Below are 24458 nucleotides of genomic sequence, written 5' to 3'. Positions count from 1 at the left end.
CATGAATGCAAATTGTTGTAAACCAGGCTCCCAGACTCCATTCGCTGCCCCTACACTCAACCACCAATGAAAGAGGATCCCCCTTAATTACCACGTTGCCTGAGCTCATAGCCACCAGTGACTTCATACACATGGTGGATCTACTCACATTCAAACATCTCCCTCTTGAACCGCAAACCCCCAGCCTCCTCTCAACAAGCTGCACATTTACAGACGCAACAATCCTAACTGCTGTAAAGATAGCAGGCTAACATCTCATATTCTTCTCCTTTCTGCCCTTTCTATAATACTTTTACACAGGCATTCATTTAGAAACTGCAGCACTGGAGCTCTTGAGGTTGACTGTTGAGTTATCAGTGACGGATAAGGGAGATCAGACAGAGATTCGGGCCAAATGACTGCGTAAACACAGCTGAACAGTCTGTGTATTTTTGTCTGCAGTGGGAAGTTGTCATTGAGACAAAGGCTGCAAGGATTTATTGAATGATTGCTGATGGTATTTAGTGATTAGTGTCAAATGGGAGGGGGTCTTGAAAACCAGACAGCATGTAAAAAGTTAGTAGCAGAACTTTGGGATGCAGAATGATTACATTGAACTGATTGAGAATGCAGAAGAATTGCTGAAAATCCAATCCACACAGATAAACTTTCAAACCAAATGAGAGCATAAAAGGCTTTTTCAAGCCCAGAGGGAACAGTGAAAGATGAAATAAAATGCAGTCCTTAAAATTAGAACTCAAAAATGCCACTGACATGCCAAGCCTCGGAGCTGGATTCATCTAATTTGGGGTTTCTGAGGCTAATGTTCTTGACGATTTGAAAAGCTCCACGTCATGGCGCTCACTGATCGATTCATGGTGCTTGAGGCGCCTCTGGGAGTGTCTGCGTGTGTGTGTGTGTATGTGTGACCTTTTGAGCATACCACCAAACGTGTGGTTAATGAATTACATTCTTGACAGTTCAGGATTAACCTGAGGGTAGGGAACAGATAAAAGACGGAACTCCTTATCTATTTATCTCGTCCACTGATGTAAAGCTAAAACAGGAGTAATGAAGAAAGAAAAACTGCCCCAACTCAAAGAAAATATGTCTCAATCACAAAGAAAGAAAACTGTTTTCTTTGAGAAACTATAGGCAGTGGAATTTTTGTGTTTCAAAAGCTGTGACCTTTTATTTTGGGGTGTATTTTAGAGGCAAAGAAGAATAAAGAAAATTTAACAGAAAAATGCACATTTTATAAATGAGCAAGTATTACCCCCTAGTGGCAGGAACATAAAATCTGATGAGTGTTGTCTGGCTCACCACATGTATAGATGACACTGAGGTACTTCTTGGTGCCGGCGTAGCATGGATCTCCAAATTCTCTGGTGGAGGCTTGGACCCGACAGCTCTTCTTTCCCTGGCAGCGGGCAGTAAGAACCTGGAGGGCCTTTGCTGCCTGGCAATCTGGGGGTAAAACAGGAAAGAATGTTTGATTTTAAGCCAACCAGCCTGTTCAAAATGGAGGAAATTTGTTCCTCCAATTTATGGCATAACAATTATATAGAAAAGTTTACAAAATTAGATGGAAAAGATTTGATTGCTTTCTCCACAAGACCAAAGTAACTGAACTTACATGGGTACCTATAGTGCCTGAAAGCAATGACAGTATGTTCTTCAAAAAGGAAAAAAAAAAAACTGTTGTTATGACACTAAAGAATAAAATATAACTTTGTTGCGCAAGTTCTGACTAAACTTAAACAAATTAGTAGACACTGGGTTTTATGAGCTGCAGCTTTTGAAGATCAGTGTATTTTTTTTCCATTTTCAAAGGAATTATCTTTTTAATCTCTGTAAACCAATAACATCTCCTCCATTTTTATACATAAAAGGAACATATATATATGTATATATATGAATACGTATATATTAAATGCAGATACATGAATAATAAAGACACATAGGTAATGTTTAAATAGTTCCATAAATACATAAAATTAAACGTACACATAACCGTGCCTTGAAGAAATGTGATTTTAAGGAGGAATAAAATTAATAGATAATTTGACTCACATATCTAAAAGGACTTGCTTAAATCATATACAGAAAATCTTAGTGTAGTACAACAGTACTAAAGCTTTATAATTATATATATATATATATATATATATATATATATATATATATATATATATATATATATATATATATATATATATATATATATATACATATATATATATATATATATACATACAATATATATATATATATATTATATATATATATATATATATATATATATATATATATATATATATATATATATATATATATTTAAAGTTAAACTCATATAGATTTAGTAAATGCAGAAAGATCTATTTTTTGTTTATGTGGATTTATCTTTAAAGTTACATGATTCAAATTCTTCTTAAATTAAAATTTCACATAACTCTTAGCAAAATAACTTGATCTGAAAACACTGCAGAATTAATGGAGCATTGTCAAGAAGGAAGTAAGAGACAGGAGAACAAACATCATCTCCTTGCCATACAGATGTACAACAGATAGAAATGTAAATTTAATCAAATAAAAGTATGCTTTTGAAATTCTTCATTTATAATAAAGGTCAATTGCATTCAAAGTTATAAACTTCTACTTCTTAATGAGTCATTACAATAATAGAACAGGGAAAAATAAAATAGCCATTCACCTTCAGTAATCTCTACTAGTGGACGAGCACAACTACAGCAGCTGTAGGTATAAAGAAACACAGTCAAACCCTTTCCTCACTCAGCTTGCACTACATTGACGTGTGTGTCCACATCAGAAAGCTTCCAAGAGCCATAAATTGTCCAAAGGACACATGATACTGCATCTGTGTGTGCTTGTGTGAGGAGACAAGGCAAAGGAATGGATGGATGGGTCTCTCATATATCATCACTAAGCACCTGCCATCTCCTCATGAACATCTCATCTGCAGTTCTCATCGACAGGGAAGCGTGACTGCACAGATTATGTCGACATGAACTTAAAAGGTGTTCACCTTGAAGGCGGCTAACTGTCCATTTATCTAGGGCAGTGCTTGATAAATGGACCATATTGTCTTTTCATACAACCAATTGTGATTTACTGAAACACCGCCAGTGGATTTATTGTGTTCTTCATTTCATAATACAAACTGCGATAAAATAGCACAAAAGCACATCAATACAGATAAAGTCAGAACGAACTCCTGCTGTGTGTCTAATGGGAGCGTGAATGGTTCCTGGTTTCGCATGGATGCCTCTCGGGCCTCCATGGTTCACCTAAACCCCTTAAAACAACAGGAGGAAACGAGCCTTTGAAAGTGGACACTTGGCTGTCTCACTGTCTCCCCTGGTGGGCCTTAAACAGAGGATAAAAAAAAGCCAAAGGTAAAGAGAAAAGGCTGGTTTAAACTCGGCTCACACGTCAACGGGCCATAACAAATTACGGTGAAGGTCAGAGGTCAAATGTCACAGTCAGGAAGACTGCAAGGGCAATCTAGTGGATGTGTATAGTTTCATATAGGGATTTTTTTTGACTGCCTCTAGCTATGCTATCCTGATTTATAACCAAGAAAAAGAACAATTTAAACCAAATTAATGGAAGCTAGAATTGTGTGTAATAAAACTAATGTAATAACAAGTCATAATTTGTGCATTAAATTATTCAAGCTGGCACCCTGTGGGAACCAGTAACAAGATCCAGAAACAAGCTGTTCACCTCAGTTGTTACACAGTTCCCACTGTCTCCTCAAACACACGGAGTCACTTGCTCATTTGCATCGCAAGTCAATAAATAAAAACACTATTGGAAGAAAAGAAATGGGGAAACGTCAATACTAATTTAATAGCTGTCCTAAGTTGTTTTGAAGATTTTAGTTTGGTAAATCCCTGTCTCTCTCTCATTGTTGTGGTGTTTAGAAAATTTGATATTTAGAAAATATAAGTAATTTAAGTAATTCTAATTGACCTAAAACATGAGAAGCTTAACTTCATCTTCAGATAGTGAGGGAAAAAAAGGTGCAAAGTGTCTTTTAACTCTTTTCTACGACCCACTCATTTGGCAGCAAACATTTCTTCATTGAGTGACACATTTAATGAAAATGATGGCTCAGTTCCCTGCCTCACTGCTGGTGACATTCTAAAACTTTTAGATGACCTCAAGAATAATCAGTGTTATTATTCTGGGAGGAGATGACCAGAACATGCTGGCAGTACACACGCAAGAACACAGCTTCAGAATCAGTGAATGAGTGCAGTTTTGATCGGTGACAGGTTATCACATGGCTAATTGCTAAAGGATTTGATATGGGTGGCCAGAACAATCATAAGAAACCCTCCATTAGCTCTTTTTTAAATCTGGACAAGGTGCCCTTCAAAACTGAAGTTCCAACTGGAGCCTCAGTTGGGAAATGAGGCTCCAAAGTTGACCTTTGTTGAAATAGGTGGTGCATTGCAGGAGCAGGCCCTAACGCATCTCCAAATGCCACGAGACATTCAAAGATGATTCAAACATATATAAAAAAGTCAAGGCAACACTGTGGGTATGTTTTAGATGGGGAAATTACATTATAAAGTAATATAAACCTTTAAAAAAATGATTGCGCGTAATACCCTTTCCCCTTTTAAAATGATTCTGCTGAATCATAATTCGTCTGATTTTCACTGGTTAATTTTAAGTAAGTTTTTCTTTATTACTTTTGTTCATTGCAAGTATTTCATTATGGGCTTTTCGGTCATCGAAGGAGGTTTGCTAACAATTTTGTCCATGTGTCCATGTGTGTACTTCCAGTCACTCTGGAGTTTGACAGGGCGCACTGCTCTCTAACACCTAAACCAAAATTAGGGAAATGACAAGACATCAACCTTATAATTCAAAATTTCTCTGCAGGTGATCATGCATATGTAGAAACACAATGTTTACGCTGCTGTTTTTTTGTCCATCTTTAATAAACATGTCTATGGTGACCTGCAGCTTTATTCAAAAGCAGAATGATTAGTTTAAAAGGGTCTGTCCTGCAGGCGCTCATTAGTGGTATTAACATAGATTGACAAGGATACCACATTATGTAATCTTTCTCTTTTTATACACACATGTAAACACAAGAAGGCAACAAGTGACCGCTCGCCTTTACCCCTAACAATTTCCCAAGATTGTGCTACCACCATTTTATCCTCACAACAAAATAAGGACAGGGCCATTGTTCAGGTGAAGAAGGCCAAAAGCCAAGACAGGCAGAGGAGTTTCCCAGCAAAACACACCTGTTTACTCTCACCTATTCTTTTTTTACTCAGATTTTACTGATTGCATCTACTAATAGAGTGAAATAACAAATCAGTTCCAGCTGCATTTTGAATTCTCCAGTTTCTGTTGCTTTGATACCCTGTACCAGCAGTATCATAGTTTACACTTTTAGCCAGCTCACTCAACAAATGAAATCAAATGGAAACTTTTACCTTTCCACCTTATGTTACAAGTATCAATGATGGATTGTGTACAAGCTTCCCCCACCTTCTTCTTGTTTTAACATGCTCCCATCTTTTCACATGATAACACACCAGAACAATAACATATCAAATACAATCTTGTGTACTGACGCTTAACGTTGCTTTCACTTTGGAAAGGTTATTTACTGATATATTTTTTTTAGGATGGCCGTGAGTTAAACCTGCTTTCTGTTAAAAAAACAAACAAAACAAAAAAAAAACAGCCTTTTAACTCATACAGTGAGGAAACAGATAAACCAACACACATGCTCATATCAGTATATCCACAGCAACTTCCAAAACACTCTTGTTTTTTCCACCCACACACACCTTTCCCGGAATTTAAAAACAATGGCCGGAGAAGACTGTCATACATCTCCATCTCCTCTTTCACTCTGACTCACCTGCTTTCCACAACACATAGTACTGCTTTAAAGGGAAGCTCAAAGTGAGCATTTATGAAATTGCCTTAAACAATCTAACATATGGACATTAACTAACCACCCCATTTTATAAGTTAATCAATTTTGCCCCTAAAGCTGGTTATAGTTGTGGTCCAGACTGAGCAAAGTGTCAAAATAATTCCATGTGTTGGCCGCAGATTTGTTAACTGCATATTCATGATGTAATTGTTGTGTTCCACCACATCTCGAACTTGGTCAACTGGGCTCAGAACTGGTAACTGTGGAAAACATTGGAGTACAGTCGACTCATTGTCCACTGTACTTTTCTACAGTAATCCACTAACTGGCTTGAGATGATTTCTGGGACAAGTTTCATTAACCTGCTGGATGCATACATCAGCAGATAGGTATATTGTGGTTCTAAAGAAATTAACATAATCAGAGCAGTACTCAGTTAGGCAGGGGTGTTTATAGGGGGCTAGTAGGAACTCCTCTGAATACACCCACTCATGTCCATACGTGATGGAAAAGAAAAACGGCCACACCAGAGTGTGATGGGGTTATAGTATGAAAAAGTTTGAATCATTAACAACTAAACCATCGCCTAGATGTTTTTCATTTGCTTTCTATTTGATGATAAATAAAGTCATACGACAACAGATCTCACTTTTAAATTTTCACCAAATTCACCTTTTCAATTTTTTTTTCATCTTGCCTGATGGACTAATAAGCCTGGGTTTAAATATTTTGAATATTTTCTTTGAAGCAGCGACTCAAAAGTGAAAGCACAATGGTCTCCCCAAAGAGAGGGGAAAAATGTCTGAAATCCTGCATGCCAAGCATGGGGGCCTATTTAGATGTCAAGAGGTGTGTGTGATGTTAATGTGGCAGATGAGAGAGGAGAGCTGAGGCAAGCCCCTTTACTTTGAGGATTCTCCTTCACCACCAAAAGTTGCCAGTCGCTCCCCCACTCCCTCAAAAACCAAGAAAAAAAAATGGGATCAAAGAGGCTTTAGTTATGTGAGCATGTTTCATGTACCTGCTTGCATCTTTATCTTTTACATTTTTCAGGGCTTCAGCTTTAACAAGCGACCTGATGTATGATCTAAAAGCAGTAAATTGCAGTCAATGTACACACTTCAAGTACAGTGCCTTGCAAAAGTATTCATACTCCTTAGAACTTTTCCACGTTTTGTCATGTGGGTGGAGGTGGAATAAATTGTCAGCAGGACCACAATTAGTCATGCATTCACAAATCAAGAATAAAGCAGGGTGAAAAATGGTGGTGGTAACTTCATGCGACAGGAAGCTGGTCAAGGTTCATAGGAAGATGGATGGTGCACAATACAGCCTGTAGTTTACTTGATCAAAGAGAATATCAATCAGAGCATGAATAAAAGATACCCTAGTCACAGTTCAGACCTGATTCAAGTTGAGAATTTGTGGCAAGAACTTAAAATAACTTTCTACGTCTCCATGCAGAATAAACAGTACACCTGGGCAGGTGCAGACATAGTGTGAACTCACCTCAGCAAATAATAAACTTACTCGGTCCATGTACTTTGGGAGACGGTCCTAAGCTCTGCAGTTGGCACATATTTACACGTTTTAAAATTACAGTGGGTAAAAAACAAACTTATGAAATTATTTAGACTTACATGGGGTACCATGCCACTTTGTGATTTAGAAAGAATTAATACTGCGTAACTAAGCTGTCACTTGAGGCAGTCTTATTTCCTGTACCAGGTGACATGGCAGCCACATCAAAGTCAGAGATGACAGGGGAAATCCCACTACAGTACCACAAGTCTTTTTGAAACAGCCTCGGGAGATGGTTATGGATGGCTTGATTTCACAAGCACACACACCCACACACACACACCCACACACCCATACACACACACCCCTGCACACACACACACAGTGACTCAGTGTTAGAGTGAAAGACCAGGGTCTTCCACTGCTCTATTGTGATTCGATTTTTCAATGTTGGGAGCTAATGTATTTGGGTCTGAACTTGAAACCAAATCCTTAGGTGTCTAAATTCACCTGCTACCTGTTGCACATTTTCGGTCCACCTGTATGAGGACCCCTTCAATGCAGCTATCAGTGCTCGTGTATATACAAAAGGACATAGATACATGTACACATTCCCACACAAAGCTGTTTTGTACATTTGTCTATGATGACTCAGTGAATGACGCCTTTGTCAGGCTGTCAACACTGAGCTGAGACCTTTGTCAAAAACTTATTATGTTAACCCCAACATCTAAAAATGGCCCCCAGCTTTCAGATCAAGGGAGATGTAGAAAAACAGGTGCATCCTCTGTCATTATTTCCTCCGGTGCAATGACAAAATAAAGGTGGAGCAAAGTAAATTAGCTAGTTAGTAATGAGTCTTTGGGCCAATGCCACAGTAGCTGCACTAATACTCAGAGTAGGTCCCAGCTTAGAGTCATTAACATTCCTCTATAACAAGGACAAGTATACATCTGGAAATCCCAAGTGCTCAGATGCGCACATCCACTACATGGTCTTGCATGTAAGGGAATTCAATATGTCCCCTTTTCTACAGGCCAGAACGTGCACTTTGGATGACATTTGATCTGCATTCCACCCCAGTCCTCTGGCAGTGTTTGCATATTTGACTGCGTCTTTCGTCATTCACCCTGAGAGATGTTTTTATTTATCTGAAAATGCTTTCAAAACAAGTGTATAAAAAGCAAAGAGGTATATTATGTCAAAAGTAATTTTTAATTACCCAGAAATTGTAAGGCAGGTATAAACAGGTTTAAATAGCTGGTGTACGATGTTTCCTCGAGATCATTTGAAGCTGGTGGCATCATAGGAAATTATGAGGCCTTAAGAAACCATAAGAACCCCGTTCAGGAAATATCTTCTTAGTTGAAAGAAGTTAATGAAGGGAATATGCAACAGGCAATTTGTTTTGTAGTTAAAAGAAGTTCAAGTTCTGACGTGTTAAATTCATTGAAATTTTGGGATTTTCCATTCAGAAATGATGTTTTGTACATTTTTTTTACACAAGGTTGCCAAAAGATGCTATTGGTAATTCCCAAAACATCAACTTGTATGAGTAAAAAGAAAACATGTGTGACAAAATAAGCTGGGCAGTTATGGTCTTTGAAGGACATAGGTCTATTAATTATGCATTGCAAGAGTGGAGACTTATTAAGTCAAGTTACACAACAAAACTTGATATTTGGATGTAAAGACTTGCAATGAACAAATATGCAACAAAAAAGCAGTTTTATCAACAGAACCTCGTGTTAGCATTGTGTGCTGAACGACATCCACCAAAGCTTTGCCATCCATTAGTGTGAAAAGAGAATTACCAATCAGCCTCAACTACGGTGCATCATGAAAGCTGACACTGAGAATGTGACTCACCTACTGATGGGGGCCTCCTGTAATGAGGGGGGCACTCCAGTGTGCCTCGTTGAGTTCGACCAAACATGGCGGAGTAAACAGAAATCTGCATGCCCTGTTTGCAGTTGAGCCTCATCTGCTCTTCCTCACAGACAACCTTACTTTTATACTCATCTGTGGACAGAGAGAAGAAACAATTACACAAAGTTTCACAACCTTATTAATGTTTCAGTTATGATTATATTCTCCTACAATTTCCAGAAACAATAAAACGTTGCACAAATTATGTGGCATAGGTTAAGCATAGGTTCTGGTAACAGGAAACAGAGTTTTATTGCTTGAGAACAATGACATATAGAAGAATATTAATGAGTTAACGTGCAGAGCCACGTAGAGGAATTCCTCAGACACACCCAGCCAAAGTGACCTGTGACAGCAAAGAGCAGATCCACTGGGCTTGAAATGAAAACAACAACGGCAATCCCTTCTCCGTCCATGTGGGGAGTGGAACAGGAATGTCGGCTAAAAACAGCAGACAAAACGGACAGGATATTTCCTGGTGATGGATTCACTCTTGCTTTCTCTGCCTCTCTGTTTTTCTTCACTTGAGGTGCCCTCCATCCGACTTTCCTTTCAGAAGCAGTGACACCTGCCTGTTGCACCTCACCAACGCTCCATGTGGCCTTTCTTTCTTCTGCACAGAAGCCATTGGTTAAGTAATACTGAACAAAGAGCTGTTGATTGGCCCCAGCGTCCGGTGCAGAAAGAAAAAGTGGGGGCACCAGGAGGATCAGTGGATTATTGCTCACTTGTGGTCACTCTAGCGAGAAGTTTTACACAGCTCAGTGCAGCTTGGCTCAGCACAGCTCTTAGATTTGAATGGATGCTAAAATCTGGGTGGGATTACTGCACTGTTGAAGCTCACCTCTGAAGTGATACTCTTAACTTGCTGGCTCACAAAATGGAAGCAAAACGCAAAGACTTTTTCTTTGGTAAAAGAAGAGATCTCAACAGATACAGAAAGATTACATTATATTATAGGGAAATTAACTGATGAAAAGGATACTGCTCTGCTGCTTTAGCAACCCCTTTTCTCATTTGTCCCTGTCAATAACAACTATCTTCAATATTATTAATATTTTAGATGATAAATCAACATAAACTGATGCATAATTCTGAAGTAAATGGAAAAACATATCGTTTTCAAAATTCTAAAGTCTATAAAAAGTAGCGTCTATTCAGCACCTCTTAGTCAAGACTTGGTAAAACCAGTGTTTTGGGACATGCCTAGCTTTGAACATCTAGAGACACATTTTACTTTCCATTGTTACTTGCAAAATACCTCAAGCTTGGTCAGGTTGGATGAACAGTGTTGCCGCAAATTAGATGTACACCTGGACTGTGACAAGGCACCTGAACTTGCTTTATTATAAGCCACACTACTTAATTTCCAAGTTGCTTTGCAGAAAGGTGAATCTTTGTCAAATCTCACATTATTTTAAGCTTCTAACAGAATCCTCTAACAGGACTTAAAATTGCCAAGTTTCATTCACATCTCCCCTAACTTTGACTATCATTACAGCATGTTACGTGTGGCCAGTTTGATGTGAAAAGTCATACTTTGTGTCACTCGTAGCCATTATTACGTGTGACACACTCGTAATAATGATTTTTTTTTAAAAAAGCAGAAAATATAATTTTTATTTTTACTTGCATTTTGCAGATTTTTCACTGCAGAGATTAAACTGACAGTTGTCTATTTTAACTAATTGTTGTCCTGTATGAATAACTTCTACATATTTCATTAAAGCTTGTTGCTCATGAGAAGATAACCCTAACTTGTACTAACCAACCATCTATTATCTTTTGCTTAACTGAGATCAGATCACTGAGGTAACAGATTCAGGAGGGAAACCCCAGATACCGCTTTCCCCATCAACACCCATTAGCTCATTTTGAAGGAATCCAAATGGTTCCCAGGCCAGACGGGTTGTATATGGTTGCACTGGGTTTCATTTAAGGGTTGCATTGTCAATGGAGCTGAATTCAAATGCATGCACCATTTTTTTTTTTTTTAAATCAATAAAAACTTTGTAAAACTTCACATATTTTTTCCTTCACCTTACTGTCACTGCTTTGTGTTGATCTATCACATAAAATCCCAATAAACCAAAGTGTGAAAGAGTTCAAAGGATGCGAAGACATTTTTAAAAGCCCTGTCTAAAAACAAGGTCCAAGGGTCACATGGGAGGGACAAAAATGTCAGAGAAGGCAATGATGGACTTACTAGGTCTGCATTTGTACCAGACAATGAGGTATTTACTGCTGCCAGGACACTGGTCCGTCCCAAACACACGGCTGTTGACAAGGACTTGACAGCTCCTTCTGTCTTGGCACTCGTCCAACATTTTCTAAAGAAGAAAAGTGACACAGAGCAGAAGAGAACCAAAGGCAGCTTTAGAGGGAGAACAATAAACAAAAATGATGGTGAAATCGGGACCCTGCAAACCTAAACCCACATCAAACAGGCTGGCTATATCCATGGAAAGCCAAGGTAAGAAAATGCTTTGGGAAACTCCACTCTTGTAATTTCCTGGCATTGTTTTTATTCTCTGGTTTCATCATCTGCATCCCTGGTGAGAACATTCAACAGTAGCCCAGATTTTTTTTTCTCCCCTGAGTTCCTCTGCACAGTGTGAGGAGACAGGGTAAACTTAGTCTCTCATCCAAACTTTTTTGTCAATGTGAGATTTTATTAACGCAGTGAAATATGAACATATTTGGGATAAATTGTGTATATTTCTCCCAACTTTATGTTGCTGCCTAAAAAAATTATCCAGAAAAAATGTAAAATCTGTCAGTTATTAAACATACAAAAAAAACTGGTGAATTATTTAATAGTTAAATAAGTTCCTATTTTAGCTTCTTTATAATGTTTTATCATTGTCAAATAAAATTTTAAAAGACAAAAAAAGGGTCAATTTTAACATTCAAGAAAGTTTACAGAAAACAATTATACAGCAACAAAAGATTATATTCAAACTCTACATATTTAGTCTTAGTTTCATATGTACTTCATTGAATTAACAAGACATTTAAACAAAACTACAAACTCCAACACAGTTATCATTAAATTCAACATTTTACAGAGATATTTCCACAATAATGTCAACAATCCTGCAGTCATGAACAGGTGGTATGATGGGATTCCACAGTTTGGCTCATGTGGGTGGCAGATCAGGCAGTCAATGTTTCACTTCCATACAAAGCAGCCTCTGTGCCTGTGCATTCATGTCTGACTTGTCTATGGCAGAAATAGTGGGTGTTTGACTCTAAAAGGCAGGGCGAAACAAGAATGAAGCTAACAACTGAATGAATGCTTAACAATGTGTTTGTGTCTGTGTTGCAAAGCGGTGGTTTTAGTCCCACCGCATCCTAATTTGGGAAAGGATGCTGAAGCAAAAACTCCATGAAATTGCATTGTGCCGTGGGAATACACGAGCCCCTTTCCCATTTAAAGTGGGTAATTTGGCGGAAAACACCCCAACAAAGCATTACATAATCAGTCGTTTCACAAAACTCTACACTTGTCCAATTTGACCACCTTGTGAGACACATTCTGCCACAGAAATTTGGAGAAAAAGAAGTTTGTTTATGTGCTAAAACGGGACTAACAGGTGAGCAATGCCATGAATGGAACTGGAATTTGTAAAAGAGCTACATCAGAATGAATAAGTAAAGAAAGACATTACAAATTATCACCCTCCTGGTTATTTACCTGTAGTGCAGTGGACACCGAACAATATCGATCATCCTCCTGGGAATGGTAGGAGGTCAAGAGAGCCTGGTAAGTTTGAGGACACTGTTGAGGATCAGAGGGCCTTTTTCTACCGTAGAAAGCTGATTGGACAGTTATGGTGGTACGGGGGGGACAACGAACAGACAGGAACTCTCCGTCACAGGCCTGTTCAGTGTAGTTCCTCAACACTTTGGACAGGTAGCCTTTAAAACAGAGAAAAGCCACATTTTTACAAAACATTGCAAACTTTTTCTTGGATCTTCTGTACTTTAATTGTTTAAACTGCAACAAACAGAAAATCTTATGGGGAATCAAACATAATTTGCAGCTCTCTGGAAACGTATATATGCCCTTTTAGAAATGTCATATTTGACAAGTGATGTTCACATACAAAATGTTTATTCTCCACAAGTGCAAAGTAAAGATATACCCATAGCTGATATTGAAACATAAAGAGGTTTAAAAACTGTGTAGTCATATGAACTAACAAATATGCATGTCACTTTACTAAAATTACAAATATGACAAATTTTTATTTGTCAAATTTTGAGAATTATATGTGCAATAATGTAGTATAATATGTTTTTGTTAGTCTATTACAAAACATTCCAATGAATTACAGTGAAGTTGTAATGAGAAAAAACTGCAAGACTATTCATGTGTAATACTCTTGCATGACACTGCAAAATAAACCATGCACATTCTAATTTAAATGATCATTATTCAACAAACTAAATATATTTAACTGAGCTAAAACTTCCTTTTATTGTATTTGCAAACACATTTAGCAAAAAGTCAATACACTCAAACTTACATAAACTCACAATATGAACACGGCACGATTCAATTATCCCTATTTGTTCAGCAGTATAAAAGAGGAAGGGACACACACACACACACACAGTGTATCCAAACACACACAACAAAACACTTGAACAAGGCACACTCACACACACATTGGCCCCTTATCACCATGGCCACAGCTAAAAGGAGGAAGGGAAACACAGGAGACATTTGAGGGCTTCGAAAGGTCAGCCTCTCTCTGACTGGAGATGCTTTTAGAAATGATCATTTCACCAACTAACAGGTTTTTAGATGTGAAAATGGAAAAGGAATGAATATCCAGTCAGTATTTACGTGGGATTGATTTCACCCGTCACGTTATTAAAAGTTCAAGCCCCAAAAAACAACAGTACCTGCCTTTGTTACATGTATTATTTCCAATACTTGTATCATATATAGTTGAAGGAACTACCCATCTAATCCAAATTAAATTGAACATTATCTCAAATTAAAGGCTGCCTGAGCAGCACTTGAGTAGCTTGGACATTTCATCAAGACATCATTTCTCAAATTGTGATTGTTTTAATGATTTGGGCTTTGCTGGTCTCCCTCCGCTCCCTCACTACGATCTCCATCTTCAACAACTGCACACACCCCCTGTCTACTTTGCTTGCCACATTCCAGAGTGAGAGGGAACTTGGCATTCCCCCTGGCAGCAGGACCACACACACACACACACACACACACACACACGCACACACACACGCATGCACGCAGGCCTACACACACATAAAGAAACAAAACATCAACACAAACAATGTGGTCAGGACAAGCCTGTTTGGCTCCTGAATATGGGACCTCTGGTGATGTTGTAACAGTATAGTATTATCCAAAGCTGGTTCCTGGCAGAGTCCCCTATCGTGCTACAACAGTGCATTTGAGTAACCAAGGAAACAGACAGGGTTAGGAAGGCAGTGAAACAGACTTGGCTTAAGATAGCTTAGAGAAATTGCCATTTGGAGGTTTCTTCAAAGAGACGTCCTTGTGCAACAGTTTCTTCACTATAACCGCTGTGATGGGCCTTACTCCACCCAAGAAGGGGGGCAGGGAGGTAAAAAAACAAACAGATTATCTCACAAGAACCCTCAGGTGCTTTTCGTAAGACTCCAAGTTGTCTCTTTTTTCCTCCTGCTATTTCAGGAACATACCCATTGTTCATCTTCCTTCTACCTGTTGAATGAGGTCTACTTTAAAGACCAACAAACCGGGCGGCTGTGTGGACACCACGGCCAATGACAGGTGTCCCTCAAAGGCAGACAGCTTAACAATAATGGTGGAACACCCAGGCATCTTCCTCCTCCCGTTTCCTCCCCCTTTTCTTTTCATGTAGCTTCAAACTACTTCTTTAACTAGATCTCTGCCCTTTACCCCTAACAAAAGCTGTCACGCTATTTTGTCTACAGGTTTGTTTGTTCGGCCATTAAAAGACAGGAGGCTGCGGTGGAGAAGCCGTTCTAGTACAAACAGGTCACTTTTGTCTGAGTTCTTTGTTGATATTAACATGTTTAATCTCAATAGAGGGACCACTTGGATCTATTATAAACAAAGACAGATGAAGCTGCACCTGCCTTTTGTATCCAAGGCCCAAACGAGACAGGATCTTTTCCTGTGACGCAATTAAACCTGTCAGTCGGGTGTTCAGCTCACAGACCGTATAACTAGACCTTTGGCTTCTCATTTGTGGTCATGTGAGGACTCTTAAGTCTGACCCGGTGAGGGAGGAGGTCAGGTATGATGGAGATTAGTGACGAGTTACTGTGTTGTGTCAACAAGACAGAGAAGGAAGCTGCTGTGAGAAATTTTTCTTCTAAAATCACAGCTCGCAGCTTTCCCACAATGTTACCTGTCTCGCCTTTCAGGTCAGCTGGGCTTTGACTAATTCAATTTGTGGTCCAGGTTCATTCAGATTCTTGCCTTTGCTCATAATCAGTATGCCAAGCCCTTAGAGAGAGAGAGAGAGAGAGAGAGAGAGAGAGAGAGAGAGAGAGAGAGAGAGAGAGAGAGAGAGAGAGAGAGAGAGAGAGAGAGAGAGAGAGAGAGAGAGAGAGAGAGAGAGAGAGAAAAAGCAAACAAAACTAAACAAAAAAAACATGGGTTTGACAAAACACTTTTGGCCCAGGTGGAGAGTCAATGAGCTTGTTTTCTGTTTGAAAGATGCAGTCTCTTCCTATTGGCTATTACCTCAGTGCATTCACAATAGCAGCAGCTTTAGATATAACTGACATGTTGTTACAGTGTTAGCTTAGCACAGAATCTTAATGAAGGGCTTAAGCCTTTAGCTCAGTTTATTATGTAAAGTAAACCTTCTTGCCTTCAGTACTAATGTATTACTCTGGTGAATATTAACAGATTAAAACCTAATATAATGCTGCAAATATGGGTATTTACATTCACAATTAGAGATATTCAACAGTCTGCAGAAACTACAAGATCATGCAGAAAAGTCCAAGTGCAGTGCCGAGCAATAATCTTCAGACCCCATAAACTTTTTAAAATGTTGTCAAAGTACAGTACAGTCATAAAGTATTGTACAGTAGAAAGTGATTTATATATGGTCTTCAAAATTTTTAACGCACAATAATAATCTGAAATGTCTGGCAAGCATTCCACACATGGTTTAAAAAACATATAAGTGTGCGTTGAATCTTAAAAAAAAAAAAAAAGTGAATAAGTTCAAAGGATACGAATACTTTTCTGAGGCACAACATATCATTAACTATACTTCAAAACATTTAAAAGCCATGAAATCCTTTCGTTTTTGCGAGAGCAACAAGAACCAAAGCCTGTATTACGTACCATCATGCCACATTTAAGCATTTACAGCTTCATAAATTTATTGGGATTATTTTAAGCAAATTATACCCATTAAACCATGAAAGGTTCCAAGACGCTGTGCTGCAGGCTTGCTGTGGGAGAAAGAATTCCCTTCAAGTGGTAACTTATAGGAAGCATTACCACTCAAAGACATAGGCCACACTCTGTATTTGTAGAGAGATGGGGGATGAAAAGTAAAACTTATACCACTTTATTATGACAGAAAATGGCTCAGAGGTGACTGAGTGACTAGGTGACTGCATGAAAACTGTACTTAAAATCCCTAAAAGAGACATTAAGACACTGAAAAATAAAAGAAATAAAAAAAATAAAAGAAATGGAATGAATAAAAGAACTTTGAGAAAGATTTCTACTTTGAGAAATCTTTCTAAAAGTAGAAGCAGGATGTGGCCATAACTTTAAACCTTGAAGAAGTTACTATTCTTAATTCAGAAGCCTGATCACACTGTAGCTTCCAAACAATTCATGCGTCTCTTAGACGTCACATGAATTTTCTATCATTAAACCACAAGCTCAAAAATGAAGAACAAAAAATTTCCACAATTACCACAACAAAAAGACGTTTTCAGATGATAATGACAAATACCAAATGCTTTTCTACAGATACAGAGCACAATGCTTACAGTAAAGCTCTTCAGATTGAAGCCTAAAAAAATGCATTCCTTAAATACACAACATTCTTATCCTTACAATAAATTAGTCTTGTCCTTACAGTCACGCCTTGGATTAGCCTACTTTCTAGTTAATCACACTATGGGGCAAAGAAAGCGCATGGGGGGAGAATACTGCACAAATGGATACTTCACTGGAAGCCCTTTTAAGATGTGGTGAAGCCCCGCAGGATTTTGATCAGAATCTGAATGTGCATGGGAAATATCCTGCAGCTTGAAATTGTTGGGCAAGTCTTTAAAAAAATTGTTGGAGCAAAGTAATGTTTTAAAATTGTGGAAATAACCTAGAACATGTTCTTGGGGATGGTCTTAAAAATTCTGGGCAGATGGAGTCATTAAAACTGGAGACACAAACACAAACACCCCTGTTGCACAAGTCCGATGATTCCCCTGTGCCAACACTGACAGTTAAGCACACACTCATAAATAAGCCAGCAGGGTCACACAGAAGCAATCAGACATCAAACAACTCTGCATAAATAACTTCTAACCCAGCCTCTGCCCCTACTTTGTCTGAAAGCAGCTCATTAATTATTTTCATGATGTATGAAACCAAGAGAAGCAGCCTGCAAAGCCTGGACTTGCAGGTTGGACTCACGGGACTGTGAGTTTTATGTCTGAAATGTATTTACAAGAACATAACAAAAAAGAAAGTATAAAACAGTGAAAGTATAACACAGGATATAAGTATACTAATATGATAGTAATGGAGCATAATATTGATAAGTTTTAGGTACATATTTTTAGCAAGAAAATGATAAGTCAATAGGATCAACAGATTAAATAAGCCCAATATAAAGCAAAATCAATATCTTGCAGGTCAAAAAACAATCACTCTTTTTGTTATGCACAAGCTCTTAAAGTCAGTGAAACTACATTTAGATTTTTCAATCATTTCAAAGACGTACTGAATTGGTAAACATCAACCGAGGTTGAAAGTGGGCTCTTGGTCAATTTCCACCTTTGCCAATATGTATTTCATTTTGCACCAATGCATTGTGCTTTTATCTATTCTTATTTCCATTTAATGCCCATGATTTACCCACCCCCTGCAGGTAAATGTTTTTTTTTTTTATTTGATTGCAACAAAATCTTCCATGCTAGAAGTTACCATCTGGTACCCAAAAGATCATGTTTAAACTGCTTTTAATGGCAAAACATGCAACGATACAAAATGGCAAAAGGGCAAAATAACAAGCACCACATAAGTAACTCTAGGTCTGTTGTGACAAAGAGAGTTGACCCAAAAGGCGAGCTTGATTATTTACTACACTTTAAATGACACAATGATAGTTATATTTGCTTGTTGCCTGAAAGAATGAGACCCAGTACAAACACAAAAGTTAGTGTACTCAATAGAGTGGTTCTGGATACCTTTAAGGACAGATTTAGGAGACTGGCTTATTGGTGGAGGTCAGAGTACTAGAGTCATTACAGCAAAGTACTAAATGGAGCTAGTTAATGTGATTTAAGCATAGAAGGAATAGATGCCTCCTGGAGAAGTTTTAAGGGAAAGCCTAATACTGCAACGGAGAATAAAAGGTCATATTCTAGCTCAATAATCACAGAATAAGCCTACATGTTTTTCCTTATAAACATTAGGCAATCTTAACAAACAATAAGAGACGTTCTACTTGTGGGTCTGTTGTCTAAACTCTCCCTGAGGGATAAATAGGTATAAAACATCTGCTGGCTTACAGATGTCATCACAGCTTGACAGTGGCTGCAAAGTCTCCCTTAGGGAATCCTCAAGCATTGGTCCCACCCAAGCCCACTCATGACCTCTTTTAGCACGTGTCTTTCCTGGTGACCTCTGAGGGCCAAAGGGTAGCCAGGAGAGGGGAGATGTTGCTCTTAGTTTCTGTGCTGTGGGTTTCTTATCATTAGTGGGTGGTAGCTATGGAGATAAAGGGTGAATAGTAAGAAACAGAAAGGTTTCAAGAACACCGCTGCATGTCCAGACGCCCACAGACAGAGTCTAATGGAGGGGCAGACACACAGATTGAGAGAAAGGCCAAGAAGAGGACACATAAGTCATTTTAATGGTCATTTTTATAGCCTGGGAGAAGTGGGTGGAAACCAGACTGTCCATTATTAACTGGAGCTCCAGCTTTTATTGCTGCAAAGTGAACGACAGATGGAGTCTTCCTCAATCATTCAAAGTGGATCGTATTTAAGCGTCAGAACAGCATAAATCTGTGCCAAAAGCATGAACCTGATAAGTCTCAGCAAGACATTGTCCAAAGCTTGTGCATTATAGTAGAAAAGGTTGAACAATAACTCCAAAAATATTGTTTTGAACTAAACTTTATACAATTTTAATAGCTCAACAACTAAGTAAAACTGTGATTTCAAACCTTGACAAATAAGGACCCAGAATGAAAACAGGCAGTGCCATCCATCCATCCATCCATCCATCCATCCATCCATCCATCCATCCATCCATCCATCCATCCATCCATCCATCCATCCATCCATCCATCCATCCATCCATCCATCCATCCATCCATCCATCCATCCATCCATCCATCCATCCATCCATCCATCCATCCATGGTCTGTATCATGTGTTCTGACAATCTTGGGTATAAAAGACACTTAGTATAAGTGAACCCATTCTTTTCTCAATTAAATGTACCTCTCTAAGTAATCCTTAGGCCCAGCCCACCCACATCCTTCCATTGCTACAAAGGTTTGAACCTGCCAACAGCACAATACTTCGCCTCTAGCAAATTTCAAACATGTGCAGAGAAGGTGAGAGAAATATTTTCCTTAGAAAAAGAGAAGTGGGGGGAGAGGGGGCATTGGGATTCTTCTGCTTCTCAAGGGGAATTAAAAAGCTTATCTCAGGGGTTGTTTTTTGACAACAAGGAATAGAGTAACTCTTGTAAAACAGAAAATATAAAAGGAGGGGTGCAGCATGTCCAATGAGACTTAGAAGGGAGATCTTTTTCCTAAATAAATAAATAGAGTTTCCTCTCACTCCGAGAGCTTTTAGTTTTTAAAAGCTAAAAGCTCTCACAGTACCATGTTAGTGTGAAACAAGAACAATAGTTTGTTACTGGTGTGGTGCTTAAAATGTTATTCCTTTAAATCTTTTAGTTTAAAAGATGTCACTCTGAAGTGTTTCAATCAAATTATTAAGAGTCTGTCTCAAGGTCAAAATGTAATTTTTGTTTTTCACTAAAATGGGCCCAAACAATGATCACCAACTGAAACTCCTTTCAGCCTCAGCTCTGTGCTGCATTTGTTAACTTGCAAATTTGTTAAGTAGCAAAAGGTTACACAACTACCTGTAAATACTTGTGAACATCTTTCTCCTTCACACAACCTGTCCAAAAAATGCTCAATGTTTCAGTTCACAAACATGAAGAGTCATAGTCCTGCCGATGTACACTTTCTCTGTAAATACAGGATCCAACCTGAACTAGTGATTTAACTGCTAAAGAATGAAGATGTTTTTATCTAACCTGCCAAAATGCCAATTGTGCTAAGATTTAAAGTTTTGGGAAGCAGCCCAATAAAAACAATCCTTCAATGGCCCATGCTGCAAAAGAACACTGCTCATCCGGCATGCACTCTAACGTCTCAAATTAGTGTTCAAAAATTGGCTGGCCAAAAAAGTGCCCTGTTTTATTTTTAATTAATGAATATCCCCAAACAACTTTTCATTAAAGAGAAAAAAAAAACAGACCTAAACTAAGCATGCCAAAAGTTGGGACAGAGGACTGAAAAAGGCTTCAACAAATCCTTTTTATAAACTATACAGCAACAAATAACATAAATAGAAATAGATTGAATATGTATATTCGGACCTTATTCACAATTTCAATCAAATCTGACTGAAATTGTGAATAAGGTCCGGTTTGCACAGGTTTGCACTCTCTCAACTCATAAAAGTTATATTAATTTCTGAGTTCGAAGCTGAAAAATTTACTGAAAACAGAAACCAGCTACAGATTAGTTGTGATTTTGGAAGGTGTTTGCTGAAGTGTGCCGTAGTGTATACAGTCAGTCCGACACAGTTGGGGGGCTACACAATGCCTCCTTGTTCAGCCTGGCCCTTCTGCTTCTCCATCTCTCTTTCCATCTCTCAGTGTGCCTCAAGGAGTTTAATCAAACTACAGCCGCTTTGTTTTTCTTTCCTTTATTAAAAACGGTAAGATAAATAAGTTGGAAAGACTTGAGTGACAAGAATAAAGTTAATGTAAGATGAAGGCAGACACATTTATGTCTAAACCCAAACATAAATCAGTTATCAAAAAGCATGGTGAGGAACATGAAAGAGGAGGAGCTGACAGTCTAAAAGCAGCAGAAGTAGTTCTGTCCATGAGTTTCTGCATGTGCTTGTCATTGGTACTACAATGTGTTTTATTCCTTCACTGTAGGAGAGCTGGACCAAAGCGACTCACCGAGGTACGTACACACCCACCAACCTGTCTGAAGATCTCATTTCTGTTTAATTACATCTTATGACTATCAAACTGAATACTACAACATTTTGTGATTACAGCTGCAGACGCCATAATTTTCCGAATTCAACTTTGCTCTCACAGGATGAAAAATGACACAGCATTCTTTGCTAATCTTTCAATTGTTGACTAAACAGAAGCAGCCAAGATGTGAAGATAGTTTCTCAGCGCAGCTGGGATCTCTACTGAAGAGTATTCCTCACATTTCCCAGTGTTTTCTTTGGAGCATCTAGGGCAAGTGCAAACATACACCTGTGATGTATATAGACATTTTTGTAGGTAAGTGGTTGAAGAATCAGACTCCCTCTCTATTCACCACAATAACAGTCATTACTAAAAAGAATCTATCCGAGTCAACACCTGGCTGGGCAGTTTGGGTGGTTTCTTGTATTGAAAGCAGGCTTTACAAAATAATGATTATCACACGGAGGCCTCGCTTTTGGGACACTCATCTACCAGTAATAAGAGTTGATTTGGAAACCAGTGCTGCTCATAGAAAGATCTCCCTCTCAGCACATTTTAGTAATTCAAAAAGCAACACAGATGAGCCCAAACTGAGGCACTATTTAAAAATAAAGTGACACCTACTTTTGCTCAGACATAGGTGTGCTTTCTCTTTACAGTAAATAGAGCGATAACAGTGCATCGCCTTATCTGTTGTGGCCAGTTTAGGCTGCCTTGTTATGGTGCTAAACAGTGGTTTTCATGATTTAAACCATGGGAAATCTCAACAATTGTCAACTTGTGACTCATGAGTCATATAGCAATATGATAAGATGAACTATGGGATTTTAGTAAAGAAAAAAACTGATTCTATCCGGGCTGTCCTCAGTGGACCATGTCTAGTTAAAGTAACCTCAGTATACATATATTAGAGTACAAGACAATTCCAAAATATGAGTAATAGTTTGACCTTTTCAGTTTCTGATAAATGGTATTGAAACAAAAAAGATTTCAAGTTATCCATTATATTTTGCTAAGTTAAAAAGTCTAAAATAATCTAGAATTAGTTTTTATTTTAAATATCGGTTATCATTGACTGTATTAAATATAGAAAAAATACAGTAAAAACACTATGAAGTAACAGACAGTTTCTATTTTTAGCCTTTTTTTGGGCTGAAGAGGATGTCTCATTTGAAAAATATCGTTCTTACGTCGTCTAAAATCCACATTTACGTCCCCTACACAGAAACAGACAGCACAATGGAAAAGAATCCATCCCAAAGCCTCAGCAGAGTGGGTCAGAAAGAGCCATTATCAACCTTTTGGGTTGAATTCTGTATGCTGTCTTTTGTTTGCACTCCACACTACTGTACACTGATCTATTTTGCTTCTAAAATTCTACAAAGTACATAGCAAGAGAGAAGATCAAAGCCTAGCTTTACAGCAACAGGTTTATGCATGATTGTTCTTGTTGTAAGACCAAGATATCACTAAGAGTAATTAGTGTGATCAACTCTAAATCCTTTAAACCTTAACATGTGTTCGACCAGAAATTAATATCATAATAACTTAAACTATCAGCACTCAGAAATAAGAATTATTGACGTAGATTATGTGCACAAAAAAGGAATTTGACTTCAGTTTCAAATACTCACATTAATATCACATTAAAAGCATTAATATCCAAACTTTAGCAGGAATAAAATAAAGGTTAAAAGGAAGAGTATGTGTTACAACCAATTTGGCAGCTTGCATTTGTAAGGTTGTGTGTGCACATACTTACAAACCACAATTTTTATCTATTATACTACCAGCTTCCTGATTATATAAAAATAATCTCAACCTGAGTGGCCTCTGATTTAGAATAACTGGCACAGGAAGCTGCCGCATTGCAGTGCATTTGTAAAAACTCATTTCAGTGGAAAGGTAATCATGGTCCAAAAGAGCTTTTAGTGCTCAACACATTTTCTCTCTCTGCTGCTCACTCTGTGCATTGAATATGGATTTCCTGTTCATGGAAGTCCTTTTTGTTGACAGTAACATTTTCTACATAGCAGTGGCATTGGAAAAAAAAAATGTGTAATGTAGTTTGAATACTGCCAGCCCAGTGTGGCTGTGCTTAGGTTAATAAGGCCATTTGTTTTTTGTGTGTGTGTGTGTGTTTTAATTCTGGGATGACAGGTGCCCGCATAGTGAATAAACTACTGCTGGTTGTATGAGGCCTCCACAAGGCCTCCATATGTTGCCACCATTCTGATAAACTACCAAACTCTCAACAGAATAGTTTCGTGCAAGCTTGAAAAAGTCAGGGGACTTTTACACTCCTTCACATGTACAGGGCAGCTCACTGTGCTCTTGATGAACAGCCGGCAGAACACTCCAAGACCCAGGAAAAACTATCCACATTCTAGTCAATTTTTAATGCAGTGGTGTGGTTTTTCTCCAGTTTGAAGGAGAAATAGGTAATTAGTGAATCCTAAGCCTGAATTGCTAACAGGGAAAATCAAAGAAGAAAACCAAAGTGCTTCATATTTTCCAAACATCCCAGCATAAATCACTTAGCAGCTGTTTCCACCATGTCTGTGCGTTGCTGCATGATGGTGGGATAACTTA

General features: G+C 38.2%; 1 protein-coding gene across 1 annotated transcript in view; it reads right to left on the bottom strand.

The window, feature by feature from the left end:
* The window catches only part of LOC129375437 (protein eva-1 homolog A), a 66809-nt gene that overhangs the window by 33794 nt on the left and 8557 nt on the right, over positions 1-24458 (bottom strand). Inside the window, exons 2-5 of the mRNA XM_055054520.1 lie at positions 13062-13285; positions 11571-11694; positions 9305-9457; positions 1303-1446 (exon numbers count right to left, since the gene is read on the bottom strand). Of these exons, the coding sequence (XP_054910495.1) occupies positions 1303-1446; positions 9305-9457; positions 11571-11694; positions 13062-13285 (645 nt within the window). The remainder of the gene's footprint in view (positions 1-1302; positions 1447-9304; positions 9458-11570; positions 11695-13061; positions 13286-24458) is intronic.

This window comes from Poeciliopsis prolifica, unplaced genomic scaffold (genome assembly GCF_027474105.1).
Source record: "Poeciliopsis prolifica strain line A6 unplaced genomic scaffold, Auburn_PproV2 SCAFFOLD039, whole genome shotgun sequence".
NCBI classification, from domain to species: Eukaryota; Metazoa; Chordata; class Actinopteri; order Cyprinodontiformes; family Poeciliidae; genus Poeciliopsis; species Poeciliopsis prolifica.
The sequence above is the reverse complement of the archived record's forward strand: the minus strand, read 5'-3'. Positions and strand labels throughout refer to the sequence as shown.